We start from the raw sequence: 20,995 nt of genomic DNA on the forward strand, positions 1-20,995 counted from the left end.
CGAAAAAAATCTGTGGAAGTGTTTGATATTGGCAGGAAAATAGGTGATGGGTAGAAATCTGTGATCAGTCTCACAAGTAGTTTACTGGTTCAATTAAGTTGTTAGGTGCAGCCTCCAAATACTGGTCATCTGCTCTTGGCTTAGGTAGAAATCATGTTCTTTGCCTATGTTTTGAACAAAAATTAATTGGCGCACACAACTCCAATGTAATGGAAGTCACTGCTACTCTGTTTCTCGTGAAGTAATTTTTCACTAGTTGATGTTTCAGGCTTCAGAAAGAACCAGGGGAAGGTGTACTTAATTTCTCCTTCTGACACTGAGCGCTACATTTTTTTCCGTTTTGTCAGAAATCAAAGATGGGGAGACGTCCAGGTCAGTGTAATAATGGCCATGTTTTTTCCTTCACCTGGGGAAAGCTGAAGAGAAGATTGCCTGCTTTGTGCATTCTGTCACAGTTTGTAACGCTACGTGGCGCCCTTGTTCAAATAACAGCACTTCTGTTTTGCTTGCATTCTGTAAACTGTCAGTGAGAGGCTGAGACATGTGAAGGTTTTCCAAAATAGGAAGGTTCCTAAATGAACTAATTGGAAAAATTTTCATGCTTTACGAAGAAACTCAATCTTTAAATTCAAGCCAGCTCATACAGGTGGTCATTATGGAATGGGTGTTTGCTTGATAGCTATGCTTAAGCTTTTGTTTGAGCAGGTATGGATGGTTTTCTTTTGTCATGTGGGTATATCCTTTTCCAGACAATCAAAGATGAACAGCAATCCTTAAGGAAAAACTTTGGTATTCTGTGTTTCTATGCAGAAGTTAATACCTTCATGGTTTTAGACCTTTTTTTGCAGGCTGAAGTAAGAAGAATCCGAGTGAATGGGAGGATGGTTAACAGGGATGATCTGCTAGTAGGTCTGAGAAATGCTTTGCTCACATAAATCGGATTCCAGCTTTTCTAAGGGGTTTGAGTGAAGGGAGAAACTGTTGCGTATACCTGAGGAAGTGGCACAGGACATGTTTTTCAGACCATGCTTGGAACCACCTATTTTAGTTCATACCTGACCTAGTTCAACAACTTTTTAGCTTCTGTTGGTCTTCCTTGTGCTGTGCAAAAGTGACTTTACATAATGTAAACCACAAAATTGCATCACTCTGAACCAGCTATTTATGATAATGATCCCACACAAATGATACTGCACTTAAAGACTCTAGCTTTGGCTTTGCTTCAGAGGGACTTCTGTCTTGCTGGACCGTAGAAATCACTTGGCTTTAGTGATTAGAGTTTTGCATGGCATCTCTACTGACATTTGAAAAAAATATTTTCCACCTTGTATTTCTGTTCTTGTGGATACAGGATGCAGGAAAGCTCTGGGGCTGTAGCACTCAGATGATGAACACTCCTGCTTTCTAGAAGTACAAAACTTTTCAGTCTTTCTTTTAAACTACTTTGACTAGTATTGTGATGGTAGTTGCTCCCTTTTCCATATTATTCAAGTTTAATAGTACAGGTTGTTGGGAAGGGCAGAGGATGAGTATCCATAGCCATCTGCTGCTGTTACAAAAACTGCTCCTGACTTCTTCATATCCCTCACCTACTCTCATTTTTTAGTGTATCCTTAAGAGTTGAGGGTGAAGCCTTCTGCTCTCACAACCAGCAAATAACAGTAGAAGCATAAGGAAAAAGCCCACCATAGAACAACAACAACAAGCAGCAGGATAGACATGGAGGAAGTGTACTATAATAAAATTTATTTGTTCTTATCTACTATTCCACTCTCCAGGTAACAATTTCTGACAGCTCTTAAAATTTGAGATTATTCCCCACATCAGACTGGGAGCCACCAGATGTTTAGAGGCTACAAGTCAGTCAATTACTACCATTGAGCCTCAGTATGAGGTAGTAACTTCAGTTTCCTGCTTTGAAAAGAAGACCAGTGAAAAAATTATAGTAGGTTTTTTTTTTTTTTTTGCTGGTGCACAATTTGAGTCACCTATACCAGAATACCACAACCTGAGCAGCTTTATCTGTTCAGTGTTACAAATGAGGGTAAGACCTAGTGAATTAAAGCTGTTGGACTGATTTGAGTAGAAGGGTGTGGTGTGCTGTGCTATGAGGCACTTTTTCCACCCAAGAACTATGTACTGGAAAATCTCACTTGGATGTGATTTTTCTAGGTGTGATTGTACCTTCTTTTAGGGCCCTTACCTCCTCCATCATGTGGAAAGAATTGTTCTTTGGTGGGAGCCTTGAAACTTGCTGGAGAACAGTGCCCAGCATTGGCTGCACCTGTAACACATCTTTGTTTGCATCTGCAGGACAAGCCCTTGGCAACTCAATTTCTGGTGGGAGGCTTGCCTGATTTTAGCTCCCCAGCCAGCTGAAATCTAAGCAGTATGGTTGTTGGGTTTTTTCTGTTGGGGTTTTTTTTTGTGTGTTTGTTTGTTTTGGTTGGGTTTTCTTGGTTTGTTGGGGTTTTTCTTGTTTGTGTTTGTTTTTTTTTTTTCTTGATGAACTGCTTGCCTGTCTGGCAACCAGTTTCTTGGAAAAGCAAGGCTTTCTCAGCAAGCTGGGAGGTGAAACCATGGTCAGGAGGTCAGGCTGTTCGTATTATTATGCACAGGATTTATCTGTGAGGTTGTGGGTGGGCAGCATGTTTGTGGGATGGTGAAGAGAGCAGGGTGTGAGGATGGCTATACTGTCATATGTAACATAAAAGGGTAAATGGACTATGGAGCTCTAGAAGGTGACTAAATATTTAAATATGCTGGCTTAATTATTTTTGGTTTGTTCTGCTATCACTTAAAAAGGAATGCTTTACATTTAACCCAAGGTAGTATAATTGGAAAGCACTTTTTATATTTACATTCTTCCTGCTCCTCTCTCACATTTTGCTTTTTATTAACCAATGCTTTTACAAAAAGAAGGCTGAAACAGCATTTTCAGTCAAAATCAGATTGGCACACTTTAATGTGAAACAGTGCCCCATGAAGTTCCATGGAGATGGGTGTTTACCTGCTCTGTGTATATAGCAACAGCATATTTCTGATTGTGAGAACAGGTATGCACATGTCTTCATACTTGTATATGCACTGCATTTATGGCCTTAGGTAACTTCCCACTACTTTTAACAAAATCCAGGATGTGATTTGTGTATGTGCGGCAGTTGGTCAAATCTGAAAGTCTGTTAAAGTCCATTGGATTATGCAGAGGGCAAAACAGCCCATGAAACAGAGGAGAAAAACAAGCATTATGATCCAGAAAAAGTATGTGGAAGAAAGTCTTCTTAGCTTTATCTGCTTTGAGTGGTAAATTTTACTTCCATGTCATTACAGCTGTTAAAGCACCTTTTTCCCCAGCTTTGCCATTCTCATCCTCAGAGCTGAAAAAATAAACAAATAAAGCCATTGCATTTTAAGTCTTTCTTTCTATTTCTGAAGCAAAATCTCCTTATTTAGAAAAATGAAGAATACACATACCTCCGGTGGTTAATCCAGCAGAATAAGCGTTGTTTTAGTGTTATAGAAAGAAATCAGTAGAAGGTGTTAGTTCTGGTAATTTTGCAATGAAGTGAGTATATTAAGAAATTACTCCATAATAGCTATTTAAAAATTAGCACAGCTATCTTCTGTTTTGTCTCTGTTACATATATACAACTCATATTACACAGAGTTGGTTTTGCCCTTGACTGGATGCTGACAGATTAAAAGGATGTATGAATAATTAAACAAACTTTGTTTAAACTAAACTCCTCAGTGGGAGCTGTAACTGTTTGGAAACCTTTTAATTTTCTGTGATGCTCAGAGAAAACTTTCTTCCTGGTGCTGTGAGTCAAAGTGGGAGTTAGTCACGTTCCTGATTTCATCTGATGCAGTAACAGTACCTGTGTAAACATCAGTATGGCTTTTGTCTGTAACTGGGTATAATGAGGGTAAGTTTAAAAGGGACACTGCAAGGCAAATGATTTAATGTTAAGGTTATTTTTAGAACAGCAACACAATGCTGTTGTTTGATATGCAAAAGCCTCCCCCCAGCACATTGTTGATCTGAGAATGCAGTGGGAATAATCTCCATTACTCTGACCCGTTAGTTTGAAGAGTCACCCAAAATAGCATGTCTCATTCCTTCACCCTGCATATGTCTCTGCTGAGATGAGGGGTCAAAGCAGCTGTTTACTTGATTTACACATGTCAGCAAGTGTCCAACTCGAGTTATGTTTTGAATGCTGAAGTTGTTGCAAATCATAGAAGCATCTGAGTGTAACTTCATATCATAGAACCACTGATGTTAGCCTTAGCTCTTACAAAGACACTGTGTACTTTTTACAGGCTGAGGAATTCTGAAGGATTCAAGTCCTCAATGTGGTTTGAGAACAGTCAGTCTGATGCTTCACTTATACCTCATAGTCTTTTTTTTCTTGCTCTGTACATTACAGGAACAGATGGTGTGCATGAATCTTCATTAAAAAGGATTTTTGTATTTTACTTTCTTAAACACAAATGGAGCTGTCTCCATTGTGGTTTTTTGAAGGTTGCAATGCTTCCAGTGGTAAGGAGAAAAAAAGCTCATATAGACTAGCTAGCTGCCAAAAGCCTTGGACCTTTGTGTCCCATGAGAGCCTGTTCCACACTGTCAGTAGGTTTTGCTGCTTACTCAGCTTTAGTTTTGCATTTCCTTATTCATTTCACTATGTCTAGCCTTTGTTCCCTCACAAGGACTTTTCATTTCCCTAATGAGTATTGCATCTTCAAAACATTTGCACTTGAACTAATTTGCCTGAAATTTAAAGAAGAAAATAAGCCCTAATAATGCAAATACAGGTGTACCAATTACAGTGTTGTCATCCTTTTCTGTGTATGGTTTTTCTGAGGGCACATACTTTGGGATATTGGTGGGGAAAGGAGCTTGTGGGGAAAGGAAAATTGTTGCTATATGGAAAGAGGTATGTCCTATGTCTTTGTAAGCTTGTGGGCATGAAAAGCTCCTAATTTAATCTGTTATTTCTCTATATAGATTGGCACATGGAACAATTCCTCTGCTTCTGTGTCCTTGGCTATCACTAGCTATTTCAGTTACTTGTTCTGAAGGTTCATTTCTTTCCTAAAGAACAATTGTTATGTGAGGGGCCATCATGCTGGTCTGTCCTGTGATTCTTTGCTTTCCATTGTCTTTCAGAGTCCTCAGTGCTTGTTTAATGTTTAAATGCTGCAAGTGCCTCCCAAAGCTTCAGTTTCAGAGAGGATTAGTTTTTCTGTTTTACTGTTTGTTGTTTCAGTAATGAATGATGAGCTACCAAAAATAATTGGCTCCCCTCTTCTCTCGAGTGGTGTTTAGGGTGAACCTGCTAGGGTGAGCATCAATGACTGCTTTGAAAACAACATATTTCTCTAAGAAACAGTTCTGTGTAATACATTGTTCTAGATGTAGAGAGGCTTTCCTGGTTTTGTTTCCCTTTTAGAAGTCTCAGTAGGATTATAGGTTTGCTTGGGAAAAATTGAGTCACTTCCTGGCTTTTTCCACTGATCAAAAATGTCCCAGGGAGTGACAATAAATAATTGGAGGGCTAAAGAGGAATATGGCTTAGTTCCAAATTCTACTAGCCATTAAGATACTCACTTGGAGGCAGTGCTGACTGGGGGAATTTTTGAGGCACTTGCCAAACTGCTTGTAGTTTAGTTGGGATCCATTTTTCCCAACTGGCCATTTTCTTACTGGTGGAATAGTTATAAGTAAATGGGTGAGACCAAATACTGATTTACAGGGCGGATTCTCAAATATCTTTGCTATATTTGCACTTAGTCCCCTTTTCTGAAAGTAAGCATTTGTTTTCCATTATCCTCAAATGAGAGAGAACTGAGATTGTTTGGGAAGTGTCTGAGTGGAAGGGAAAAATGTAGATATATCGGATGCTTCTCCTGGGAGACAAAAAAAACAGGGGTTCTTACGGATAGAGGCGCTCAGCTAACATCTCGTGGCCTGTATATGGCCCACCTGAATGATACTGCCAGCTTGTAGTTACTACTTGGAAAACTCTTTCCCAGGATACCTTCAGGAGCACCCACTCAGCAGGGTGTAGGATAAACGACCTGTTTCAGTAGAAACCTGCTGGTGGGTGGGTGTGTATCCCTTCTCCATTACCCTATACATAGATGATGGGGGAATTAAGGGACTATCCCCAAAATATAATCGGCTGGACCAGCTTCTGGAGTGGTTTATCTTGCCTGTACTACTTCTGCTTCCAGTTGCTGGCCTAAGAGCTGCTAGCAGCAGCCCTTGGTACTGGAGGACACAGGGAAGCACACAGATGGCAGGATGGTGCTTGAGGAAAGCAAAGGTCCTCAAGTAATAGGAAAGTATAGTGGCCTTTTTGATCAGAAATTCTGGGCAGCACTGCTGGAATATTTCTGGTTGTTGTGTGCATGTCTCCATGATATTGATGCTCTTAAAAGCTGAGAGCACTGCTTGCTGAGCAGCTCTTCCCAGTCAGTGCCTACTAATGCAAAAATACTTGAAAGTTCTTACATGATCCAATGATCATCCTCTCTCCTGGCTTTACACATAGTGTAAAGAATTCCTGGGCTAGTCAATACAGCTTTAGGCAGGGCCCAAACTTACATTTTTTCTGTAAATTGTCTGGAGGGAGAGAATGTGGGATCAGGACCCCTGATCTTCCTGTAATTCAGCCAGAGTGTTCTTTGCTTTGAGTGGAATGTGAGTACTGTCTGAAATCTGCTGCTCTGTAAGTATACTTAAATGCAGTTTAATTGTCTGCACTAAAGTGCAACATAAAGAAGAGTTTTCTATGTTTCTGGAAGATTTTGCTATTGCTTTCAAACTTCTTTATAAAACTTTATAGTAAGAAATAGATACTGTATGTATTAATAGAATATAAAAAGTATTCAAAAATAACTGTGTACTACTGGACTAACCATGTATAGTGATGAAAACTGTTTCATTATCTTTCAGAAGCGATGAAAAATATCTAACTCAGGTTAATGAAAAATGTTAAAACTTGCATAAACACTATCAAGTCAATGTTGGCAATGTTGATTCCTTAAAAATAAGAAGTAAAGCTAGTTATTAAGCAGTCTTTCTGATTTAAGGTGTAACTTGGATGATCTAGGAAGTAGTTGGAATGCAGACAGGTACAAAAACATGCCAGTGAGGGAGGAGGAAGTGTTAAGTAGCAATGCTGTTAGTTGCCCGCAAGAAATGAAAACTAATTCTGCTAATTGTGGTAACGTTAATGGAACTTGAAAGAGAACTACTTTTAATCTTTGAAGGTTACAGGAATGGCTGTTCTGTGATAGTTTATTTTCCAAATTTTGATACTGTAATTAGTGCATTGCTAAAGATGAAATAATTCAACAGATCCAAAATGTAGATTGGTAAAGAGCAAAGAAATTACTATTAATAGCATGTTAGTCTGAAACAATCCAAACAATGCAAGAAGTGAAACAGTTGCCAGCAGATAAGAGCAATATCAGTTTGCTACATGAGCGAGCAGCAGTGACACGATTTTCCTTTTCTGTTACCTGTTAGCGAGGGATCTTCTGTACCATCTCCAGACATCTGGCTGTGAAGATGAGCATGGTGTGTCGGTGAGCTTAAGTGTTCCTCTTGTTCTTGCAGGGAAATGGAATTTTTGTGGGCTACCTTGTTCAGGCTTGTACCCAGACTGCTCACAGGGTTCGTCTGTGGGACTTCTGTGGTTTTTCTGTTGGGTGGCTGATAAACTTGACTGTAATGGCCTATGGGATGATATGCTGGTTTCTCAGATTTGCTGTCATCTTCGTCATCATCATCAATGATAACTAGTTCTGCACGGATAACTCCATCATACTGGGACAACTTCTGGTTTGTTTCTGCATCGTCATCATCAATGCGCTGATAACCCATGAAAACCATTGTCACTGGTTCAGACTCATCCACGTAACAAGGTACAGCCTGGACAATGTTGTATCGAACGTCTTCCTCATCTTGAGGTGCAGGGGATGTTTCATTAGGATGACAGGGATTTAAAAACCTTGTCTCACTGTGTCTTTCTCTTGTATTCTGGTGAGGTTTTAATTCCTCATGTGCAGCATTTCTTTCTTCATTATGAATCATCCTGTTTTCATGATTAGTGTGAACTTTCTTCTCCGAATGGGAAACTACTGGAGAGGGAGACTTTGGTTGTATTACCTTTGGAAGATCAAACCCATTCTCTTTATTTTGCTCCATAAAGGGCTCTGTTTTGGGGGAGATCTCTGTCTGATGATTGCTAAATCCATTCATCTCTCTTTTGTCAGTGCCTTCCAGTTTTGGTCCAGGGACTAATTTGTCTTTCTGAGGAGTAACTGGCCTGCAGAATTTGTTTGCAAATACAGGTTCATGGTACTCTGTGGGAGACTGAGAATTTTTTTCAGTTGCCTGCCGTAGCAGTTCTTCCACTTCAACAGGAGCAAGTTCATCCATCCCATTTTGTGTTGTGCTTCCATTTGAGGATACTGCATAGACTGACTTCCTGCCATCATCATAGACTTTAACTCCTGTCTCTTTAAACTCCTTTGAGGGAAGAGGTATTGTTGATAACACTGTGTTTTCTCCTGTCTTCATGTCTTTTTCAACCTTAATTTCCATGGCAAACAATGCTGTTGAAAGAAACAAGTGCTTAAACTGGTAATGCAGTAGCTGCAAGAAATACAGGAGTTCTGACAGTGATAGAGAACATCTGTCAGAATGCATTATTTAATATGTGAAATTATCACATACACAACCACTATATTAAATTCTCATTTTGAATGTCCCCTTTTATCCTGTGGAAACAAAATTTCATTTAGATCTAATTCTGTGAGGAAAAAATCAGCTGTTGATGAGACAGTTTTCAGTATAGGATAGACCAAGAAATCCAGATTTAACCTTGGCCCCTGGCATTATGCTGGGCAGTAGGAGCTGAAAGAGCTCAATGTGCTGCGATGCCAGAGTCTTGGGCACTCTGAAGGGTTAGGAGGCTTTGTAGTAGTTGGAAAATAACCAGAGTACTGTTAGCTGCCCAACAGCTGTAAGTGCAGATAGAAAATGTGAAATGAGTGATATGAAGGGAGTCTGTACTTAGTTATGACAGGCAGAGGAATGAAGCACTGGAAAGAAGTGTCAATGGTGTTATTCTCAGTGGCACATACCTTACACCACTCCCTCACCTCTCAGTTTTGATGACCTACCTGGTAACACAGCTTAAATGAATGTGTCTCATATCTGTAATGTCTATTCTTTGCTTAAAGTGTATTATATTCAATATATAAGAAGCTTTTGTACATATTGACACCTTCTGGAGTTACTAATAAGCAGTACCTTTTCTCTTTTCTTCATCATCGGTATCAGCATGTGCTGTACTTCTCAGTGCAGAAGGTCTGAAATACTTGGGAAGGTCAGGTATGCTGGCATATATGTAGTCTGCTGCCTCTGAGTAGAGAAGATCCACAGATCCACAAAGCATTAGTATGTTTTAACTTACTTCTACAAGAGCCTTTTAAAAAATAATCTTTTGACTAAACATACCTTTTTCAAATCCTGCTTTTTCAGTCTTCACAGACTAGGTGGGAAAGAGAACCATTAACAATAAAAGTGATAGTTACTTTTAAGATGTTAACTAGACAGTGCTTTGGTTTCCCTGATAGTTTTAACCTTTTGTGTGCACAGCTTCATACAGAGAAGGGGCTAAAAGTGAAACATGCTCAGTTGGAGCATGGTGAGTGAGAAAGTAAAATTTCTGTGAGTTTTTTTTTGCCAATATGATTCCAAGTCACACAGGGAAGGACAAAAATATTATCAAATGTTTAAATAGTGACCTAGCCTCCCACTGTGGCCCAGCCTGGTTGGCTTCAAAGATTTTTTTTTTAAAGGTTCTACTTTGGCTTTCCAGTTTTACTTATCTCCCTGTGTATCTTTAGAGAATGTGTGTGTGTATGTAAGAACAACTGGAGAGATGAAGTTTAGTTTCATCGCTGTATTTTTTGAGATGATTTAAGATGATTTAAAAATATTAAAATGACCTTTTGACAAAGACTAATGACTGATAACATTAAGATGTGTTTCATCATAACCTCTGTTGGGGGAGAGCATGATGCAGCTTAGCTGGGCACATCACCTGAAGGGCTATGAGTAGACCAGGTCTGTACCTGGCCTGTACCTGTTATGCCTGTCTCTGGCTGAGATGCAAAGTTGCCGGGTGTCAGTGGCAATGCTGTTTTGTGGAGATGTGCTATAGATGAGCAAAGGTAGGAATCACTCCCCCACCCCCATAAATAAGCAAATAGAGAGGTATGGGCACTTAAACAATGTAACATCTTGACCCCTTGTGTTTGAACTGCTGTCACTTCAGATAAAAGCTTGTGACCACTCATGGGATCCAGCTAGTTCCCCTTTCCCTGGTTATGATGATGATTGAGTAATAAATTCTATTTCTGGAATAATATAGCACTAACCTTTATTATGTCTTCTGTTGTTTTCTCAACAGATTTCAGTTTCTTTAAAATGGCTTTTTCCTTAGCTGAGACTTCCATTTCTTTTCTTTCCAGAGCCTCAATTTCCTTCTCCAGTCTGCAATCACAGTTGCATTTGATTTAATACTAGGCAGAGGACAACATTGTAGAGTTGATGCATTGGGAATATGGACATTAGTAGGGCTGGTTCTACTTACCTTGTCAAACTTCGCTCTTATATGAGGTCAGCTTATAATTTCACACACATTGGGAAATAAGTGTAAAATAGTATTTTCATTTAAAAAGAAAAAAACTAAAACCAAACAACAAACAAAGCCTTCCACGTGTAAACATGAACTATTTTGCCAGTTAGGTTTTGGCTGATAGGTTAACTATTTTCTTTTAAAAACCTTTATTGTTATGTGCAAGGAATATTGAGACTCAGGAGTTAAAATTTCTTTTGGGCTTTCGACACTTGCTGTAGGTTTATATGTTACAGCTCCCTTCCCTACCCTTATGTGTTAAATCTATGTTGTATTTTTTGCATGTTAAAGCTGAGTACAATGATTAAGATATCTTTTTTCCTGATGAGAGTTTTTATTTTCTTAGTGTATGACAAACACTTCTAGACAGAAAGGTCCAGGATAAAAAATTTAATCTCTCTATGAGAAAGGGAGAAAGCTATGCTGGTTGTTCTGGGTTAAAGCATACCTGTAAAGTATCTCAGTCAAGTTCTTTGTTGAGTAAGGCAGTGACTTAAACAGGTGTCCTGTATCCTATTTTTTTATTCTTTCTAGTCAAGACTGCTCCTTTCTGCATAAGTGTGTATTTGTTGGGTTTTAGATAGAATTTGCCTTATTAGCTGAGTAGTTGGGAGGTCACTTTTCCATGAAGATCTAGGATCTCAGTCCAGATTTAACTCTGAAGTCAGATTTGAACTGAATGTTTTATGCTGTAGGTTAATGCTGTATAACTTCAGTCTCCTGGTTCCTCAAGTTAAAAAAAGTTCTTTTAAAAAGAAAAAAAAGGCAAATTTTGAAAGCATCCATATTTGAGTGAAATATGCCTTCCTTTTTTGAAGGAGCTTTTGAATCCATGCTGGAAATCAATGACTGTAGACCTAAGGCAGCTGCAACTTGATACCATGTTTTGCTGAGCAAAGTCAGAATAGTCACAACTAGATGATCTGAGACAAAGTTACAGACATGGTTGTAGAAGTGTTGGCCTATAACCCTGAGGGAAAAAAGTTGTATTTTTGTATTTTGACTTCTTTACTATGTGCTAGGATGCACAATATTACACCAAAATCACCACGAGTGATTAAAGTCTGTCATCCCTTTAAAGTAATCAGACTAGAAAAGCTGAATGCAGGTTGACACATAAGCATTAATGATTTCCTTGTGTGGCTGAGGAATACGAATTAACATTATGGCTCTTGCTCTATTTAAACTCAGATATGTAGAGCTACACTAATGGGGTACTATGTGGACTTTTATCTGTTGGTGACAACGTCCTTTTTTTGATATACAAAGGTATCACAGGTCTCAGAACTGAGATGTGAAAAGAAATACCTTCAGGATGAAAGTAAAAGCTAAAAAAATATTTTAAAGCTGCTAAATCTTTGGACCTGAGCTCTCCAAGACAGCTTTAGAGCCCTGATCAAAGGTACTGATTATAGTGCTAAAATATAAAAATTTTTATGAGGGGATGAATATTTTTGGACAGCTATAAAAGAAAGTAATAACCATGTGCCATTTTTTGGCACTTCTTGTGGAACAGTCTTTGTTTAATCTCTTGAGATGTTGCATTTTTAGATGAGACTTCATCGCAATATTACCATAATTTGAAAATCATTTAAAAACTCACAAAAGCATAATGAGCTGAAAAATCATTAACTTATACTGTGGGTTTATTTCAGTCTTGACTCTAAACACTCCTAGACATGCAGGTGAAAGAAGAGGAGGAAAAATCTTGGAGATATTTGAAAAAGGGAGGTGGGAAAAAAGAGAAAACACAACCCAAATAAATCAAAGATTATAAACACCATATATTTACCTGGGTGATCAAGAAATAAATTAAAGTTTATAGGTGCTCTTGCACTCATATGAACACCAACTTTATATGGTAATTAAGAGACCTGATTCAATGCTCAGTGGGTTTAGAGAAAAGTTCTCATACCCATGTGATGGGAATTGCATCTAGACTCTAAGTATCTCTTTTGCAGTTTTACTTTCAAAAACAGATTTTATGGTTAACTTTCAGAGTGTGTTGTGAGTGTGCACACTGGAATTTGTGGAAAGAAAACTTCTAAGAGATGCAATTTATATAGTTCAAAGAAATTGAAGCCCTTATAATATCATGCAGTTGAAAAGTTAGGCCAGGATTTTTCTGGGGTGTTTAAATGTTTAGAAACTTCTAAATCAATGACATTTTAATGAAATTATATCACAGTTTGTCTTGAAAGGATCTTTCTAGCAGTTATAAGAAGCTACCTTTTGTACAGTGCTGCATTTTTTTGGAGAGAAATGGAATTATGACATAGCTACTGTATTAAATCAATCCATTGAATATTTGTCCTCTTTTTGAGTAGCACTTCTTATATGAGAGGGGAAAATAAGCAGTATGGAGGTGTGGATGAGAGAAGAAACCTTAGAAGTCAAGACACTAAATGGAAGATTTTTATGCCAAAGTAGCAGCTGAATTAAGAAAATTTATGGACTTTGCCTGGGTGCTGCTGGCCAGCAGCTGATCTGCTGGAGTTGGCATCACTGCCACCCCAGAAAAAAAAAAAAAAAAAAAAGGCTTAAGAATGAAAAGCTGATAGGAAGATACCACCCTGAAGAATTCCAGACTGAGGGTAAAAGGCAGTTAACAAGTCCTCACATGTTTTGAGGTGAGTCAAATGCTTTAGCAGCTCTTGAGTATAGCCTGAGTCTGACTTCGTGCATCATATTACAAGCAATTGAATAGACCTTAGTTGTTTTGCATTTTTAAATATGTTGTTTAGCAACTAATTCCTTCAAGAATGAGTGTTATTAGTTGAAGATTGAGAAAACAGGACTCCTAATCCTTCATTCAGCTTGTACCCTGACCAAGGATGTGCTTAACTTGGCTCGCTGAAGCTTCTAACACGTAAAGGGGGTAAATAGGACAGATAATGTAAATGCAATTTTTTGTCTGTAACCAAAGCGTTCAGCCATTTGTCTGCAAGGTGGTTCAGGTTGCTTGCTATTCACTGTTTCATCATTGATACAAAGAATGGAGCTCTCCCTTTTGTAAAAAAAAATGTTCAAATCTGAACTGATTAGCAGACATACACCAGCTCAATTTGACACCCAAATAAAGAATGTTTCAAAACAGAGGTCCCATTTAGGAGGGTGATGGCAAGGCCCATGCCACTACTGTAAATAATCTGCCTACAATTGCAATTGTCCTCTCAGCAGAAAGAAACAAAAACTGGTCTAAGGGTAATCCAAAAGTGTTCAAAGTGATTCATATTTTTTTTAACTGAAGATAAAACACACACAGAGTAATCAACAGAGTAAACTGATTATGTCCAAATCAAGTGAGTTTTAATTGTCAGATGCTTAGAAGAAAGAATTCTACTGAGCCTCTCAATTTATGTTATTTCTACTGTGTGACATGTCTACATGACCAGTTTAGCAGTGTTTGGTTTACAGGACAGGTCAAAGCTCAGACAAGCTTTGATTGGCTTTGGTGATATCTGTGGCATACCAAAAGCACTGTGCAAGTACTGGATGGTGCATATTTTATATTTATTAGTGGACTTTATTCCTAGGTTTCTGTATCACCACTGGCTGGTTTGAAACTGGGCTGGATATGTATAAACGAGATGCAATGCTATTTGAAAGGCAATGTGGATGTTTTTCTAGATTCCCTTGCTAAACAGCTGTTGGAGAATGGTAGGAAATAAAATTTATAGCAAAAGACATGTGAATAAAGCTGCCTAAATTCTTAGCTCAGGCTTTTCTCACAATCAACAGGACTTTGAATCTAATCTCTCCTCTCACTACTTAGAGAAGAGCTGAACTTCCAGTGGTCTGATGGGGAAATAATTGCTCAGCACCATTTCCTTGTTGCTCCTTAGCCCATTCTAGCCCTAGATGCTGTTCTTTTCTGGCAGTCACATTGTTGTATGGAGCCCTCTTACATGCCTTCAAAGTGACAGCTCTTTCTGGGCTCTTTTCAGGGCATGCTGTCTACCTCCTACCACTGCAACTGTGAATCCTACATAGGTGTGTTCTGCAGAGAAAAGTGCTTTTGAGCAAGAAGTCAGCATAATTATAGGAAAAACTACCAGTAGGCTGCTACCTGTCAGCCAAGAGAATTATTTTCTGTGTCAGAGATGGAGCAAGGAGGGAAGAGGATGGGAGATCACCAGAGAAGGTAATCTTGGTGTCAACTTTACTGAAAGAGTGTGTGTAGGATGACAGTGAAAGAAAAGTAGAGAGGAAAATGCTATTGAATTGAAATAGAGGAAGATGACTTGAAAAAGGATGATGAAACTTTCCAGAATCTAGAGGAACAGGAATGTTTCATCCTTTCTGTGGGTGCTAAGGGGTAGTACCAGTCAATATACCTGGACCCAGGGAAGGAGCTGATTGTGTACACAGCTCTTCACTTTGGGAAGTGCTAACTGAAGCTAAAAAGCACCTGGAATCATGTCCATAGAAAATAAGAGTCATTTATGAGACTGTCTGTGCAGTTTAATGTTATCCCTGTGTGATAGGGATGCACTAGGCAATGAGATTTGTAGAAACAACTCTAATGAAAGGTAAAAAAAGGCCTTTACGATAGCAGGTTTCTGGGACTAAATTGAGTACAAAACACATAGAAAAGTGAAGATAAGTATTACTAATGGGTCTAGGGAGCCTGTACTGCTCTGAAGTGCTGTTATTGGTGAAAGTCAGGTATTAAAGGCTGTGCCAGGACCTAGAGAAACTGAAGAACTTTCAAAATTTGTTATTTTGAAGTTCTGATTCAACAATTGCTATCTCAGAACAAGCCCCATATGTTGTGGCTTATACCTACTGAATACGGCATGGGAAGGATATCTGTAATTAGAGAAACAAGTCCTCTGCAATATAGTTATTGTGCAATTTGTTACAATTTGGAGTATGGGAAATTGTGTTTTATGTTCTCTAGTTCTAATTGAGTAGAAAACATGACAAAGATTGCTTTACTCTGCGTGTCTAGCACTTGTTGACATTTTCATCTTTTCCAAAGTAAGATAGGACTTTGAAGATGGAACCATTTTAATCCAGACACAAGGGCAAGGGTACTTCCCTACCTGAAAATGTCTTGTTCCAGCTCATGAGTCCGTTGTTGGTCCTCCTGATTCTGCTTTTGCATTTCTTCTTCTTCTTTTGGAGTCATAGAACTAAAGCCATCCAAGAGCCATTTTTCTCTCAATGCCTTTTTCTGATGGGGAAAAAATAGACAAGTAAGTGAATGCTGAAAGTTAGGGTATTCAACCATTTACTGTACTTGTCTTGATGCCACAGATGTGATCCACAGCATTGTGATCTATCCAGCATAAGGCAATTAAACAACTTTTGCGTTTTGAGATTGGCTTAAAAACCAAAATCTTTAGGAACAATGTCCCATTTTGTTAGCTCATACAACAAAAATGTAGAGTATGTCAGCTGCTATCCATAATAAATTAATATTGGTAAGTGGATCCAATGGGGTGTGTGTCTTCAATAAAGCAAACCAGCTGTACAACCCTACACATAACAGACTCATGTGAAAGGCTCCAGTCAGAAGCACAGTTGTTTTATTTCAATAGCCCTGATTTCTGGGGTCCTGGCATTGCATAACTCCTGAAAGGAGATTTAAAAGATGAAAAGTTTCTGTAAATAAGACTGTATAGGAGTAAGAGATCTCTAGGGAGTTAGTGATGCAATACTACCCCTGGAACTTACAAGGATCTTGTGTAATTATGATCGTGAACTCACATTTCAACTGGTGAAGATGTGTGGGGTGAGAGGGGCAGTGGAAAAATGGAGCATGGGCAGCTGGTGACTGGTTAGTGTTTCAGCAGACCTGCCATGTATCTAGAGCTGCTGTTGTAGGGGCAATCCAGAGCTTAAGTATTTAGGTCCTGACCTGATTAGTGCCTGTGAAGTTCTTTCTGTGCAATGGTGGCTTACAAATGGATGTATTGCATGTGCACAGGTAAGGGTATCTCTCTCAGCTGTATTTTCAAATTCTGAAATACAGTTGTATGGACTGATTGTTTCCTATGGCTGCTTTACACTGTGAAAGGTTGTACCTGAAAGTCTTCAGAGCTCTCAAAAATACTCCTGGTGTGAAAAAAAAATTCTTGGAGATAACTTCATATTTGCAGGCTAAAAGTTGTAAATCATGCCAACTTTCTTGCACCCTTTTTACTTCTTTCAGTCTAACTCAGGGATATAAATCCAGTTGCTGCCTTGGGGAAGGAGCTGGGACTCCTTAGAAATACTCTTTCAACAGGCAAAAAAAGAGCACACATATACAGTCTTTAATTAAACATGAATGTTCCAGTTATAATTTAGATTCCTTGAGCTGTCTAATTTCCATGTTACGTTTTTGCTTTTTTTCCCCCCATATGGTTTTGTTAATTGCAGGATGTGGATGCAGATTAAATTGAATTTTGACTACTGCTGCTTGAGGCAGAGTGTGGCCAGCACTGGTGAGAAGGCTACATGGACCTCAGTGCTGCTTGCAGGGGCTTTTGGAATCCCTGCCTGCATCCTGTGTTGGGTCACTTAAACTGTTGCTTCCTACACTTTTCTATTTACTGTGTACTTTCCATGAGGTTGTTACTGAGGCCCAACTGGCAGAGGAATATAAATGTGGGACCTGATTGCAGTTTCCACTTGACATATACTGTCATAGAAAGTATGTCTAAAACAGGCTTGTTGAGAAGTCTGTGCACTCCATGGTGCTTTTTATTATTTTACTCATGGGATGTAAGAGCAATGTTTACAGTTGCCTTAGCCTGCAGGACAGCATTCTGTCTCTCTCAACACTGGACTCTAGGAAATCTTGGTAAACAGATTGCTCCAAACTGATGTCCTGAGCCGTGACTCAAGCTGTAGAATCACTTGGCAGCACTTCCTGAGAGTTGTGTCTTAGGCTCTAATGAAATAAATGCAGATTTTAATAGGATAGTGATACATGATCTGGTAGATGCAGGTAGTCTGGTGTTGGCACAACTCTTATTGACCACAACATACTGTGTTCTCAATCTGGAGGGCACATAGTTATTAATTCCCTTTCTATCAAGCTGTTTAGATTTTAATGATAAGTCTGGCTTCTAGAAAAGTGAGGTTGTCATCCTGGTTGGAACTGTATTAGTCTAGCACTGATGTCTCCAAAAATAAATGTATACTTCCTTGTGAGATTTATAGCAGGGCTGGCACTGTAGACCTCAGAAACTGATACCATCAATTGAAATCAGCAAAACTTCTGTATGTATAGGTTAGGCCCAAGAAAACAAACACCCTAAATACAAGTGTAACACAATAGTGTTATTTTTGCATGTTTCTAGAGCAGTTTGCTGCTACTCCCAACTAAATGCCATGTAATCTTTTTCATTTAATTAGCCACTTTTGAAAGAATGACACATTGTGTAGTTTGGAAATAGCCTTTGAATAAAACACTGTTTCAAGTCTGTTCCATCCAGGCAGCGACACAAGACAGTGCAGGAGCAGCTGCTTTGGGCCTGACAGGTTTTTTTCTGCTCTCTAGCATTTCCTTCCATGACAAAGTGTCTCTAGCTCAGAACTAGGCTGTGCATGTGTTATAGCACTGCATGAAAGCACTTTCATTTTGCGTTAGGCTCCATGTGTTAAGGGAAAGGGATATGTATACACTGTGATGAGATAAAACCCTGGAAAGGGCCAAAGGCTGGAAAGTAATCACTTTGTTTTGTGGTTCAGGGACATATCAAAAGTACTGTGACAATATTCTGCAAATTCTGTGAATAATTTACAGTGTGTGCTCCAGGTATAACTCCACTGCAATCCTTTACAAGGCTGGCCTAGCACTGGAAGATTCATCTTTCACTGGAAAGCAAAGGTGTTTTGAGTTTGTGGGTCTTGCTCTCCTAGGGTATGGCAGTTTACCTTACAACATTTTAGGGAAGGCATAAATAACTTTCATGTTTTTTCACAAAAAAATGTGGTTCAACACTGTTAACTACCAGAGGAGTGCAACAAGGTAGCACTAATGGAGTTCAGGCATGTCAGAAGCCTGATACTTAATAAGCTAAACTGTAAAAGCTCTTAAAAAGTACATGCAAATCAGTGCTGACTGCACTTTTTAAACAATTTTGTCTGGTCCTTTCCCTTGTTGCCTCAGTGAGAAGGATTCCAGGTAGGAGGAAGGATTAGTTGTTGGTGCATCTAGAAATGCTTGATGAAATTTCCCCTGTACCTGCACTAGCAGCCCCCAATACCCCTCACAGTTGTGTGAAGCCCTGTCCACATAGGTGTATTTGCTTGCATGCATCACTTCATGTGATAGAAGTGCTCATGCAGGGAATAAATGTTCCTTCTCCAGTTCTACCAGATAACTAAGATCTGTTATGATGCCTCATCTCTGTCTTTCTAGTAAGAAGTTTGCTTGGGGACAGCAAAGAAAGTCATTGGGAAGCCAGAGCAGGGATTCCTATTTACAAAATGGAAGTTTAAAATAGAAAAGCCTACAGCAAACAAAAAAACATACCAAAAAAAAAGCTCCAATCAAAAAAAAAACCCACAAACCAAAGCAACAACCTTTTAATAAACCTTTTGCTAAGGGTTATAAATAGGAAGGACAAAATGAGGAACAGGATAGTGTTATCCATCTAACAAGAACATCTCTGGCAGTGAGATTTACTAACCTGCAATAGTTTCCTAGGGGACAGGTGTGAGTTACACTAATAGATCACAGAGCTCTGGACTTCACCATGCACAACTGGTATGTGTATAAATGAGTGAAATCAACCTGAATTGCTGGGGAAATAATCCCTCAATAAAACTTACTGCAGTGTTTAAATGTTAGTCTAAATCTGTCTTAAAGCAATTTATGCACTGGATCCTTTTGTTGTTTGACCCCGTTGGAATACCTGAATTAGTCTGAAGCATGAATGTTCATTAAGGGACAAAGCTTCTAGGGCATCAAGCAAAAGATGTTCATGTACTAATGTTGTATTTGATATTAAGTGCCTGTCTTATTCCTGAGTTGGGAAAAGTAGTCTACATTTTGTGTGCTCCAAATAATGTATGTATTTATACAGCATACATGTGTACGTAAGTATATATTTATGTATTTAAATGTACACTTGAACCTTCTTTTCCAAGTGAATAATTTCCTCAACAGATCCTTGATTTGCCTCATAAATGCAATAGGACTGATTTAATTTAAAATCTTTTCTGTGTGATATCTGTATGATTTCTCATAGAACAGGCAAAGAAATCACATCCTCTGTTCTCTTCCAAAGGAAAACCATTTCAGTAGTATTTTTCCAGGACTGTTTTAGCCTCTCTAAAAACTCCATAAAATTTCTTCAGAGTAAGTGCAAGGTTGGTTTTTGATTTCTTAACTTTTAAAACTCCATTGTACCTATTAATTTTAGCTACAAACATGTACTAGGTCTGTAAGGAAACTGCCCTAGGGCTCTGTCTGCACCCAGCACTAGTGAGGATTAGCTGGTTGTCTAGAACAGATCAGTTTATCCCTTTATAGAGAAGGGCAAAAGAGTCATCTGGATTTATAGACATGGAAACTTGAAATACAGCTTTCAGTACTCAATGTAGCCATGTACTATGATGGAGGAATAGAGTCACGTGTTTGCTTCTCAAAGGTTACAGGACTTGGAAAAGATATTCCCTTCCCTTTTAGACAAGATGTTACACAAATGGTCAAGCCTGTCCTTGGAGTAACTACCTTCCAATAAAACCTGGGCCTGGCTGTATGTTGGCTTGCCTGGCGCAGTGAACTAGTTTATCATGGCTTCTCAGTTTTTTGGCTTGACACAAAAGAAAAGGGTGGATGAAACTCAGGATCTGGTGTCTGTTTTGAAAAGGAGTCTGTTTTTAAATATGCTTCTCTCACATTTGCTCAAGGAGACACACCACAGTCCTGGTGTTAGATTCAATATATCTTCCTTGAAACTGTTTATCTGCTCACATAATGAAAAGAGTATGGAAAATACCAAGTCTTGCATACTTCTGGAAGCACAGATTTTTGCCTTATCTCCTTAAATGACATGTACTGCCAAAATTATTTTAATTATTTTACTAAAGAATAATTAAGCTGAAAAAAGCCTACAGCCAAATAAATAGAGTATTTTTTTAATAGGGAAAAAAGTGCACTTAGACCTTATGATTGTGCTGCACCCTGAACGAAGTGAGGCTGCTGTTGTGGGATTAGGGAGTAAACACACCCAGTCTGAAATGTGAGGCTTAATTTTCATCTGTGAGTTTTTCCTGGTTATGATCTCATTTTATGCCATGAAAGTGATCAAGTAACATTAGCTCCACAA

The 20,995-nt window shown here is 38.7% G+C and overlaps 1 protein-coding gene across 1 annotated transcript in view; it reads right to left on the bottom strand.

Annotated features, from left to right (window-relative positions):
- Positions 1-1,720: 1,720 nt before the first annotated feature.
- PALMD (palmdelphin) overlaps positions 1,721-20,995 on the bottom strand; it is a 47,142-nt gene continuing 27,867 nt past the window's right edge. Inside the window, exons 4-9 of the mRNA XM_069022609.1 lie at positions 15,770-15,900; positions 10,462-10,576; positions 9,536-9,569; positions 9,329-9,439; positions 7,531-8,628; positions 1,721-3,377 (exon numbers count right to left, since the gene is read on the bottom strand). Of these exons, the coding sequence (XP_068878710.1) occupies positions 3,334-3,377; positions 7,531-8,628; positions 9,329-9,439; positions 9,536-9,569; positions 10,462-10,576; positions 15,770-15,900 (1,533 nt within the window). The 3' untranslated portion in view covers positions 1,721-3,333. The remainder of the gene's footprint in view (positions 3,378-7,530; positions 8,629-9,328; positions 9,440-9,535; positions 9,570-10,461; positions 10,577-15,769; positions 15,901-20,995) is intronic.

Source organism: Aphelocoma coerulescens, chromosome 8, assembly GCF_041296385.1.
Source record: "Aphelocoma coerulescens isolate FSJ_1873_10779 chromosome 8, UR_Acoe_1.0, whole genome shotgun sequence".
Taxonomy (NCBI): domain Eukaryota; kingdom Metazoa; phylum Chordata; class Aves; order Passeriformes; family Corvidae; genus Aphelocoma; species Aphelocoma coerulescens.